The 12,620-nt window shown below is 39.5% G+C and overlaps 1 protein-coding gene across 3 annotated transcripts in view; it reads right to left on the reverse strand.

Moving 5' to 3' along the window:
* The window catches only part of LOC131255480 (putative DNA glycosylase At3g47830), a 33,557-nt gene extending 21,247 nt beyond the window's left edge, over positions 1–12,310 (reverse strand). Inside the window, exons 1-3 of one of the 3 annotated variants that reach the window (XR_009176080.1) lie at positions 11,811–12,302; positions 10,969–11,169; positions 5,675–5,810 (exon numbers count right to left, since the gene is read on the reverse strand). Coding sequence is in view for 2 of the 3 variants with exons in the window: in XM_058256217.1 (XP_058112200.1) it covers positions 7,899–8,090; positions 10,969–11,169; positions 11,811–12,197 (780 nt within the window). In the remaining variant the exon portion in view is untranslated. Of the gene's footprint in view, positions 1–5,674; positions 5,811–7,868; positions 8,091–10,968; positions 11,170–11,810 lie in introns of those variants that run through there. The other 2 variants (XM_058256217.1, XM_058256216.1) reach the window with 2 other exon arrangements.
* Between the last annotated feature and the right edge of the window lie 310 nt (positions 12,311–12,620).

Raw genomic sequence — 12,620 nt, forward strand, 5'->3', positions numbered from 1 at the left:
CAGGTTTGGAAAATGGCTATTATAGCTATCTGGTGGGCAGTTTGGAAGGAGAGGAACGATAGGTGTTTCACAACATGCAAGCTTCAGCCGAAATAGTGGGATCGAGAGCAAAGCATCTTCTTATCGAATGGGGCTCTAATGTTCCTCTCCTTAGAGATTTCAATTTTCTTCTTCTAGGCTTGTAATTTTCTTTTCTGGTGGTTTGGCTTACTATCTCAGCAGGCCCTTTGTATCCTCTTTCTTTATTTTTTTTCTAATATATCTCTGGTTGTTTTTTAAAAAAATAAATAAATCCTTTGTTTATTTCAAGCTCCTTCCCATGTTTGGATACAAGCTCCACCAAAATCAACTCTATCCAGGCATACACCAGTATTCCATAGAGACATAACCAGGAGCCTCTGTATGCACCACATCTTAACAAACAGCAACCTTCAATCTTCTTGATTGACATTGCCTATTGGAGTTTGTTAGCTCTCATGACTGACTCCATTTCTCCCTTTGGAGAGGAAGATAAAAGGAAACCCTCAAGCAAGGTGTCTCGTATCCGTATCGGTTGGCGTAACGGTGCCCTCCGAAACCGATACGGATACGGGGGCGTAACGGCCCATAACGGCGCAATTTTTTTTTTTTTGCCAAAAAAATATGAAAAAATATGGATTAAATCCGGAATATTTTAAGCATTCCAAATATGCATTCATTTATAAATTGGAACATGTTCATGGTGATGTAACGGTCCACTCTTTGGTGAGAAGTTGTATCGGACTGTCTAATTAATTTCTTAACCAAGGAACTTGAATTTAACTACAAAATTCATATATTTAATTTTTTAAATATGTAATTTATATACTTAACAACTTGATATCATTTCTCACAATAGTTCTTTAAAAAAATGAAATTAAATTCAGGTAGATGGCGTTGCCAATTTGAGTCTAACTTGGAGGACCAATCTATTCTCCAAATCAGCCTCAAATTCATGTCATTTATTGTCATTATCCCACTTATAAATTGGTGGACATTTATTGGATAGTGAATCATAAAAAATAAAAAATAAATCAAAAGGCCCTATTTTAAAAAATAAAAGTTCACAAATTAACAATTAAAACTATTCAAATAATTTGATTTTGGCATTGTGAGTTAGCAATTGTAGTCCATAATTTAATTGTCAAATTTTAAGTTAATATATGTCTCGTGTACAATTTTTTAAGGCTTGAATTAAGAGAGACTCGGATGTAAAGTGCAACACACATGTCAAAAATTTTTGGGCCTCAACCGTGATGAATGTGTTATATCCATACCGTCCATCCATTTTGCCAAATAATTTTAGGGCATGAGCCCAAAAATGAGGCACATCCAAAGCTCAGATGGATTGTACCATAAAAAACAACAATAATTAAACGTTCACCGTTAAAAATTTATTGGGGGGCTAGAAAAGTTTTAGATCAAGCTGACATGTGTGTTTTCCCTTCATCCACATCAATGTGACCCAATTAACAAGTTAGATTGAAAATAAACATTACAGTGGACTTTGAGAAATTTTTAATGGTGAGCATTCTATAACCACTATTTCCTATGGTGTGGTCCACCTGAGATTTGGATATTACTAATTTTTTGAATCCTGACCTCCTAAAATGACGCTGCAAAATGGATGGACGATATGGATAAAATATATACATCACAGTGGGGCCCACTCGGGTCTGATCAGATTGGATGGAAAATAAACGTTACCATGCGCAGTACGAATATTTAACTGTGAAAATAATTATCTCTGTTGCTAGTTTTGGTGTGGTCCAGATGATCTCTAGATATAATTCATTTTTTAGGTGGTGATCTAAAATGATCTTTGAAAATAGATGAACGGTGTAGATGTAATAAATACATCACTGTGGGGCCATATAACTTTGATCTCCTTTGAACCATTCGTACAACTCGGAGCTCGAGGAGTGTCAGCGCTCGTCTTTGCGTGACACGTACCTACAGCAGGCAGCAGCTAGCTGCTGCAAACTTTTTTTAAAAAAAATGGAGGGAAACGAAAAGAAAAAAAGAGGGAAAGGGGGAAACAAGAGATTGAGAGAGAGAGAGAGAGGAAGAAGAAGAAGAGGAGGAGGAAGAAGCGGCGCAGGGCGCAGCCGCAGCCACAGCCGCAGCAGGGTGCAGCCGCAGCTGCTCGAGAAGAAGAAGAAGAAGAAGAAGAAGAAGAAGAAAAGAAAGGAAAAAAAGGTAGGGTTTTTTTTTTTTTTTACGGGTCCGTAACGGCCGTTATGGCCCGTAACGGCCCTCTAATGGCCGTTACGGTCACAAAATTCCGTAACAGCCATTTCGACCCCGTATCGCATAACGGGTCCCACCGTTACCGTTACGTATCGGCCGTTACGGCCGATACGTAACCGATTTGGGATACCTTGCCCTCAAGGGATAACCTGGATATGGATGTCATCAATGCTGCATGCAAAGATTCACTGGTTTTCTCCACCAAATTTGTAATGGAGATATCAATTGAGCTATCGTTGCCACCAAACTAAGCTTACTCCTTCATTCAATACTTCTGCATTTCAATACTTCTGCATTTGGAAACTTTACTCCTCTGTCCTCAACCGAACATCCCCTCCAAACTTAAGCTACTAAAACTCTGTATGTATCAGCTTGGCACACTGGTTCCTAATCTGCCTTGCCACAATCTTGACTCCCTCCTCAGCCTCAGTCAATCCATGACCTTCCAAGGGATTTTTAGCTCCCTCTCTCTTTTTGGTTGATTGGCCTCTGATATTGAGATAATCTAACAACCCATTTTCCCAACAGCTAGCATGTCTAAAACTTTCCAAGCCTCATCTTTATACCTTATGTGAACAAATGCAAATCCATGGCTTCTCACCAATCCCTCTCCCATGGAATGAAGACATCAGCCACTTTGTCATATTTCTCGAACACATTAGAAAAGTCCCTTTCCTCAAATGAGAAAGGGATATTTCAGATGAACAGGGTGAATGATCCTTTTGATTTCTGTCTATTTTCCATCATCCAACCCTCTTCATTTTCATGGCCATGGTGTGTTGTAAGCCTGTAACAGCCATTAAGGAGGTGTAACAGCCATTGAAAAAGGATGGCCATTACAGCCACAATGACTGTTACATAATACCTTGCTCATGGTAATTTGTTAAGCATTCGAAATGAAAACAGATCAGTTCTGTCAGACTATTTTAAAAGCATCCTAGTGCCAAACAACACCTAAAACACAACATTTTAGCCAATAGACAATTCCAACAGCTGAGCTTTGAGCAAGGAGTTAGCCTGTGCAGGCTGGTTACTATTCCCAAGATCGAGTAGGTTATTAAATCTGCTAACCCAGACAAGGTGCCACCGCCTGATGGTTTTAATGCCCCATTTATTTAAAATTTCTTTCCAATCTTCTCGACTTCTATGTATCGAAAATCCACAAACATTGGGATCATTCCCAAGTCTCCAATCTCTCTCACCAATGAAATTCTACAAAATCACCAATGAATTCTACAACCTCTCTCATCAATGAATGCTAAGTCTCCAATCTCTCTCAACAATTAATTCTACAAAACCATCACTCATATTACCGTGAGGAGAATGAAAGATGTTATGCCTCAATTATACAGTGGAACTCAAGCTGCTTTTGTGACTGGAAGAGACATTTCAAATAATATCTTGCAAAAGTCACAATCTTATAAGGGGCATTAACAGAGACTAACACCCTCTTAGGATGTGCTTGAAAGTAGACCTGCAAAAAGCTTTGGACTGTATCAAATGGGACTTCATATTTGAGACTCTTAAAGTAATGAATTTCCCTTCGCAGTGGATCAAGTGGACCCGAGCTTATAGTTGCACAAACCATGAAGCAAAGTAGCAAGAATTTTGGGTGCGGTAGTGGGGAAGCATCTCTTTCAAAATGTAAACAAGTATAAATAGGTGGTGTCGTTTGAAATGGAAGAAGAGAAGACAAAAGGAAGAAAGATGAGAGAAAGAAGAAGAGGAGAGGAGAGAGAATTAGAAGCTCCACACGCCCCACCTCTCTTTTATTATAAAATAGGGCAACCACTAATTACAAGGAAATTACTCTTATAAGTTATACCACTCTTGCTAAAAAATAAAATAATCTAATGACTAATGGGCCTGAGGATCTAACCCAAACACATAACTAAGGCCCATCACAGACCCAAACTTATGCGGACCACATGAGAGACTAGAGGGGACCACACATGTGGCCATAACGCATCAACACTCCCCTCAAGCAGGAGCATATTTGTCATGAATGCCCAGCTTGATAAAGAATATGTCCAGATAAGCTCTACTTAATGCCTTCGTAACATGTCTGCTAGTTGTTTTTGGGACTTCACAAATGGAGTACATATTTCCTTGTCAACAACCTTCTCCCTGATGAAGTGACAAACTTCAGTGTGCTTGGTTGTTGTTGTTTTTTTTTTTTTTTGGTGATAAATTGGATTGTTGGCAATATGAGATGCTACTTGGTTATCACTGTATAATCTCATAGGAGCATCCACCACGAACCCAACCTCGCACATTAACAACTTCAACCAAACAAGTTCGCATGTTGCATGGACCATGGCCCTATACTCTGCTTCTATGCTTGACAGAGCGACAACATATTGCTTCTTGCTTTTCCATGTAACCATACTCCACCCTAAAAATATACAACCTGTAGTAGACCGCCTGTTAGGAGGAAAGCCAGCCCAGTCTACATCAGAAAACCCTTCTACTCTAACGCGTGCATTTCCCATGTAGAGAGTTCCACGGCCAGGAGATCCCTTTAAATATCTGAGTATGCAAAACACAACCTCCATATGAGACGTACGAGGAGGTTACATAAACTGACTAGATAAGTGATGCCTGGTCGTGTAATTATTAAATATATCAATTTGCCCATTAGCAGGTTCTCCTTACATCATTAAATAGTTCCCCTTCATTTATACTCGGCTTTGAATTAGTGTCCATGGGAGATTCGACTGACTTATCCTCAAGCAGACCCGCCCCTTCTAATAAATTCATCACATACTTCCACTATGATAGGTTAATTCCCACATTCGACCTTGTTCCTACCCCAATACCCAAAAAGTATCAACGGCAACCTAAATCCTTTGTACAAAAGTGTTGATGCAGGAACTTCAATTCAATATACATGTACTATCACTGCCAGTAACAGTAAAATCATTCACATATACAACTATCACAATAGTACCCGTCTTCTCCTATCAAACAAAAACTGAACAATCTGCCTGACAATGTTTCATTCCTAACTGAAACACCGCGTAACTGAATTTGTCGAACCACACACGAGGAGACTATTTTTAATCTATAAATGGATTTGTGTTTTTAGATGACAAACTTTATATGACTCCACCTAAGCAACAAAACCAGGTGGTTGCTCCATATACATCTCTTCAAGTAGATCCCCATCAAGAAAAGCGTTCTTTAGATCAAGTTGATACAAAGGCTAGTCTAAATTTGCGGCAACAAGGATCACTACAAATATGGAATGAAGTTTGGCTGAATGAGAGAAGATCTTAGAGTAGTCAACAACAAAGAGCAATGGGTAAATCCACTACATTTGGCAGTACTGGTGAAGACCCAAGAGAATGATTTTCAGATGAGGTGGTAGGATTGATAGAGGACACATTGGTATGCACTTCATCACCTCCCTTGAAACATTTGGAGTAGACCTATAGTGGTGGTGGAGCCAAATGTTGAGCATGAGCTTGCTTTTTGGATGAAGCTGTCTAGAACCATAGGAAAAGTGATGCAACCTTCATCAAGTTGAAATGATCTTCCTCCTTCAGAAAAATATGGAGTACTTTCAAAGAAAGTAACATTAGCTGGCACATACCATCTATGAGTGATTGGATTATGACACTTGTAAATCCACTAATTGCAGGAGTATTCCAGAAAAACTCACTTTACAATTTTGGGTTCAAATTTATCAGAAACATGGTCAAATTAATATACAAAGCATATACAAAAAAAAAAAAAAAAACTTTAAGAGGAATTGAAAAAGGCCAACGTTGGGGATATAGGATAGAAAATGAGTTTTACCATCTAAGACCGGTGAAGGCATCCAGTTAATGAGAAAACATGTGGTCAAAACTACACTCCAAAAACATTCTGAAACCTTCATATTTAATGAGAGGCCTCTAAAAACCTTACGTAAATTGTCCCTCTTCAAACATCCTAAGGCAGTGCTCGATAGAATTGAAAAGAGGAGAGGAGACTTCTTTTGGAGAGGGGCCTTTGAGGGTCACAAGTTCCATCTCCTAAATTGGGGGGAGGTTTGCAAACCTATTTCGGAAGGGGGAGCGGGGCTTAAAGATTTGGGTCTGTTTAATAATGCGCTTCTTGGTAAATGGTTGTGGAAATTGGGAACTACTTCGAAAGGGCTTTGGTTAGATGTTATTGTTAGCAAGTATGGAAGGCATGAGGGAGGCTGGACGATTAAGTCTTTTTCCCTTCATAGGGCATCAACAATTTGGAAGGCAATAGCGACTACTGAGCATCTATTTTGGCAAGGTGTTGCTTTTAGTCTTGGAGATAGGAAGAGTATTCGATTCTAGGTGGACATGTGGTGTGGGAATAAGTCGTTCCAAGTTCAGTTTCCTAGAATTGCAACGTTAGCCTCGGATCGCTTCATCAATGTCCAAAGGTGCTACTCTTTTTGTGGCAACTCAGTAGTGAGGAATCCTTCTTTTCAAAGGAATATGCGGACATGGAGATTGCGGAATTAGTGCAGCTATTGGAACTCAGCAGTGTTTCCCCTTCAAATCAAGAAAAAGATTCTATGATTTGGTTAGCTCATAGCTCCGAAAGATTCTCTGTGCATTCTTTCTTCTCATCCTCTCAGGAGCACATGCCCCGCCCATTCACCCTTTTCATCACTGGTTTTACGAGGCTCCGCCTCGGGTGGTCATCTCCGTGTGTCGTGTGGCTAGGAAAAGAGTTCTGACAGTTGACAACCTATAGCAGAGGTCTCTTATTCTCCCAAACATCTGCCTCATATGTGTGGAGAATGCAGAATCGATCGATCATCTTTTTATTCATTATTCCTTTGCACAGAAGATATGGGAACACTTCCTCAACTCATCCAATATGCATTGGGTTATGCTGGTTGCAGTGGAAGCTCTTTTATGGGCTTGGCATGGGAGGAGTAGAAGGAATGATGAGAAAGCGGAGTGGAGGGTTCTCCTTATGGCCATTCTCTGAGCTATCTGGAAAGAACGGAATGAGCGGTGTTTTGGGGATGAGCTCTCCGTGGTTGAAAGGGTGGTGGACATTATCAAGGGATATGTGCATGATTGGGCTTCAATGTTTAACCTTTTGATATAGTCTTCCCTTGCTTGTCTCTTCATTTTTGTTTATATTCTTTCTTGCCTTTGGCAAGTGTTTTTCATTTTTTTTTTTAAAAAAAAGAATTGTTACCTCTCCCAAAAAAAAAAAAAAAAAAACACTTTAAGAAGGTGACGGTTTTTACACACTGCAATTCCATTTTATTGTGGTGTGTGTGCACATGATGTTTGATGAATAATGCCATGGGACAAGATATGAATGACAATATTTTGTTGTATATTCCTTAGCATTGTCTGATCTTAGAATGCACACTTTAGCATCAAATTGAATTTGGTTTTGCATAATGAAATTATTTACCTCATAACAGACTTTCATCAAATATATCCATGTCATTCGAGATTTATCATCCACAAAGATAACAAAATATTTAAATCAAATAAACTGGAAACATGAATTGGACCCCAATCATCTGAATGTATCAAGTAAAAAGGTATATCACTTTATTCTCATGCAATAAAGAGAGAGAGAGAGAGAGAGAGAGAGAGAGAGACTCTATGATGCTTGCTTGACTCATAAATTTCACTCTAACGTAAACATATGACAAAGATGGAATAAGACTCTTCAAACCAATTAAAATGGGTAACCAAGCCTAGAATGCCACTGATGAGGAGAGATGTTGATTTGCAGTGCAAATCCGTTCCAGTTGTTCCACGATTGAGGTAATAGAGTCCATTTGATTTATGTCCTCCACCAATTATCCTCCTTGTTGTTTGATCCTAAAACTCAAAGTAGGAAGGATAGAATTTGACAGAACAATTGAGGGTTTTGGTTAGTTTACTAATAGATAATAATTTTAAAGGAAACTAAGGAATGAATAAAACTAAAGACAATGAGAGATCTAGAGTAGGCCAAACAATGCCCTCCTCAAATACACTAGTTGATGTACCATCAACTAATGTTACAGGAGACGGATGGAGATTGGACTAATTGATATAGCACACAACACTTACCAGTCATGTGATTGGAATCTCCAAAATCAATGATCCATGGGACATTCTCAGAAGAAGTAAAACGAGCTATACCTAACTGGGCAAAAGTAGCGGTGGAAGAAGAGCCATGGGTGGAGTGATCTCTTAGAAGCTTGACAAATTCTTCCTTGGACATAATAATTATGTCACCTGAAGTACTTGGCCCAACAGAAGTGGCAGACTTGGACACATACCCTTTAGAACCATCATTCAATGAGCAGACTCGATTAGCCTAGCTGGCTTTCTCACTAGGATCATCTAATGAGCGGACTTGGACTAGCCCATGCTTGCTTTCTCACTAGATCCCAACATATATTAATTATGTGATTGTTGAGATCAAAGTAAGTGCGATGTTGATTATCGCACACGCGACCACTACCACTACTAGAATGTGTGCCACCACCACTCCACGTACTCCTGCTTTCGAAGCAACCTCCCCTTGAGTCTCTAACTCCAAATCAACCATCGTAACTACAACCACCTTGGCTCCCCCAACCTCTGCTGGATGCAAAGATAAAAGCAAACTGATTGGACGATGAGGGACCCTATGTGGCCATACTAGTTGTGCAGTGAACTCTATTGAATGCCTCGGATGATGAGGGACCCGCGTGTGCACACGCATGCACACACGTGCGTCCGTACGGGCAACCACTGTGGGCCCCATGTTTGGGGTTTCCCCTCTTTGATTTTCCTCTAAACCTCCCTAATCCCTAAATCCTTTGAAGCCCTTAAAAAAAAAAAAAAAACTCAATCCTCAATCTCCATGAATGAACCCAAAACCCTAATGAAAATATGAATTTTTGTGAAACTTTTCAAAAATCAGAATTTTGATTGCATCATCGTTTATTCATGTGGTTGTCGCACTACCCACGCTATATTGGAAGTCCCTACATCCAACTGGGACACTTTTAAATTATTTTATATTTCCACACACCGCATATGTGATAACCTAGAATCTTCGTGTTATAAATCTGAATTTCTGAATTATTATGTGGATATGCTTGATTTTACATGTTGTTTGCTAAAATTAATGTGTAATTGATCTCTCATCTTGCATCGTAGGATAGTTTCCATCATCCTACATCACCCTCTCATAGCTTTGCAATTCAAACAACTTTTTCTCTGCTTTTAGTGCTCACTTGGGGCTTCAAATTAACTTTGCCAAGAGTTCAATCACATTCTCTTGCTTTTGCAATTGTGAAAAACCCATCAGTTCTACCCTAAATATAAAAGAAGATTCATTACCATTTCTATATCTCGGGCTTCCTTCATACTAAGCTAGACAAAAAATTTGTGACTGTGATTTTCTCATAGACAAGATTAACATAAGGCATGGAGGATAGAGGGCTTTTCTTCTTTTGTAGGTTGTTTGGAGCTCATAAAGTCTACTCTTTCCACCCTTCCCATCTTTTGGTTGCAAGTGTTTCTGCTTCCCAAAGGATGTGTTTAAATTATCAAAAGAATCATGAGCACATTTTTGTGGGGAAATTCGAGAATATCCTAAATATAAAAGAAGATTCATTACCATCTCCATATCTCGGGCTTCCTTCATACTAAGCTAGACTGAAAATTTGTGACTGCGATTTCCTCATAGACAAGATTAACAGAAGGCTTGGAGGATAGAGGGCTTTTCTTCTTTTGCAGGTTGTTTGGAGCTTATAAAGTCTGCTCTTTCCACCCTTCCCATCTTTTGGTTGCAAGCATTTCTACTTCCCAAAGTATGTGTTGAAATTATCAAAAGAATCATGAGCACATTTTTGTGGGGAAATTTGAGAATGCACGCTGTTAATTTGGATCTCATTTGTTTACCAAAATCTGAAGGCAGCCTTGGAATCATCTCTATTAAAAGCTCCAATCAGGAAGACCACCTCAAGCAACTTCGGACGACAGCTGTGGGTAGGCAAAATCTTTGGACCAAATGGGTGAAATGTAAATAAAGAGACGCTCTAGTTGGGATTTGAAAATTGTAGTTGATTCGTCATGGCCATGGAGAAGTATTCTCAACATGAGAAACTTAGCAATGGAAAACATCAGATTTGCATGGGCAATGTTAAGGTTACAACATTCTGGCTTGACCCCTCGTTGTCGGAACCAGGAGGAAGACTGATCGACAGATATCGTGAAAGGGCAGTCTGTGATCTTGGGCTTGGCAAAGACATGTCAATGTCCAATCTCATCAGAAATTATTGGATCCTTTTTATAGGATCAACAAAAGGCAAGTTTGGAAACAATGGTATGCCAATCAAGAGCCATGATTACTGATTGAGAATCAAGTTTGATTATCTATGACAGGCCAGTAGATGCCGTAGTCTTCATTTTTAGACTGATACTACAGAAATTCCACTTCAACTAATGCGCACAAAAAGAGAATAGGAAGAATCATGTTTGTGGGTTTGGATGATCACAAGCAAAACACTCAAGCATTTCAGTGGAAAGATGTATATTTAAAATACCATAATGATCATCTTCAAACTAAAAGCAAGAGAAAGAAATTATTTCTTCCAAAGATTGATGGTTCTTGGTGGTTGACTATTGGACAATCCACAATACTTTCCAAGAGTCCAGATTTTACAACACAATAGACAACATATAAACGTCACAAAGATCAAACAGAAAGATAATGTACCGTTTTCGGCCCAATTCCTTTGAAGCAACAGAGCTCAGCCTTAATTTCATCTACTGGCATGCCTCTCAAATACTCCAAGCATATTTTCCCTCTCTTCTCAAGCAGAGAGCTCAAAATATTCTTGATGCATGAAGCTTTTGTCGCAGCTAAGCCGCCACATTTTATAGCATCTTGTATACATTTAGTTTCCGCTGCAAGAACCTTGACATGAAATATAAAAGCAAACCATGAAAATGTATCCACTAATTTGGAAAGTACGACACTGTTCCAAACCAGGTTAAAAACATTGGGATGAATCATATCATATTGAGAATTTATCACAATAACTTGCTAGAAATACAGTACAAAAGCCCGTACTGCAATGTCGACAAAGTATCAAAATGTAATAATGGATACTTCCCTCCCAAAATAATTGTAATGAAACCAATATCATACAGGAGTCAATAATAACAGAATGTACTCTGTTGCAATCAACTCATACAATGGAGGGACATTGATACAATGTTTCAAACCTTGCTCTGAACTGTTGATGAATTTGGGAAGGGAAAAAAAAAAAGGGCTAGCAGCATTTTCATTTGAGATAACATTCCACGTAGGCAATGCCCTTTTTTAAATTTCATTGATCCAGAACATTGATCTGGTGAGCCCCACAGTGGATAATTGACTGAAGATGTCCTCCAACGGAAACCTCAGCCATCCAATTAGTGGACCTTCTCCTTTTGTGGAGAGGACTGGATGAAGTGGCGTCTGTCCACGAACCTAAAATGCCATTTTGATTTAGTCAAGCATGGTACATTTCCATGGGTTACGGAAGAGGAAGAAGAAGAGTTGAGATTGCTTACATCTTCCCATGTTGGGAATGAGGATTTGAGGGAAGCGAACGCCTTTGTCGAGTTGGAATCGGTTGTATTCTGAGACAGAAGAGTTCTCACCAGACCATCCAACACGCCTTCTTTCCGAGTGATGGTCTCATCAGAGCCGTCTTCTCCGAAAAATGGCTTGGATGGATCTGGACTGTCGTGAATAACCTTATTCTTTCGATATCTGGCGAATTCCTGAGGGAAGCCGTGGAGAGAGAGGAGATGGTCCCTGACAGAACGGCACTCTTCGGGGGTCGGGCGAGGGTGATTGGGGTACAGCTCTGCAGCAGCAGCAGCGGTGGTTTTGGGTTTTCCAAGTTTGGAAGAGGCGCCCGGGATCTCTACCTTCCTTTTGCATTTTGTAGCCATTTTTCTCTCCCCCTTTTTTGTATTCTCGTATTAACAAGGGCGGGATGCAGCCTCTTTCTGAAGCATCAGTTCCAAATTCCAAACACACGAGGATATAAACATGCGGTCGAACACACTACACTATCCCGTTGCAAAGTCTTTAATAGGTTGTAATGGGATTGCAATGGCTGTTTGGATGGTGCATTTGCTTCAAAGATTACGATGACTGTTTGGATGCAAGTATTTGTCCTGAGATGTCTTTAATCTGTATATGAAACAAGCGTTTGATCGGTCAACTACCATGTTCAAATAATCAAGTGAACTCTGATTTATGTAGATTGATATTGGACTGGCTCGATTGATCGAATGGTTGGGTCAATCTATTGAAAGAATACCAAAAAATCTAAGAAACTCTCTAGACAATTTTGCACATGTTCGATCAAT

The sequence above is a fragment of the Magnolia sinica genome, chromosome 9, assembly GCF_029962835.1.
Source record: "Magnolia sinica isolate HGM2019 chromosome 9, MsV1, whole genome shotgun sequence".
NCBI classification, from domain to species: Eukaryota; Viridiplantae; Streptophyta; class Magnoliopsida; order Magnoliales; family Magnoliaceae; genus Magnolia; species Magnolia sinica.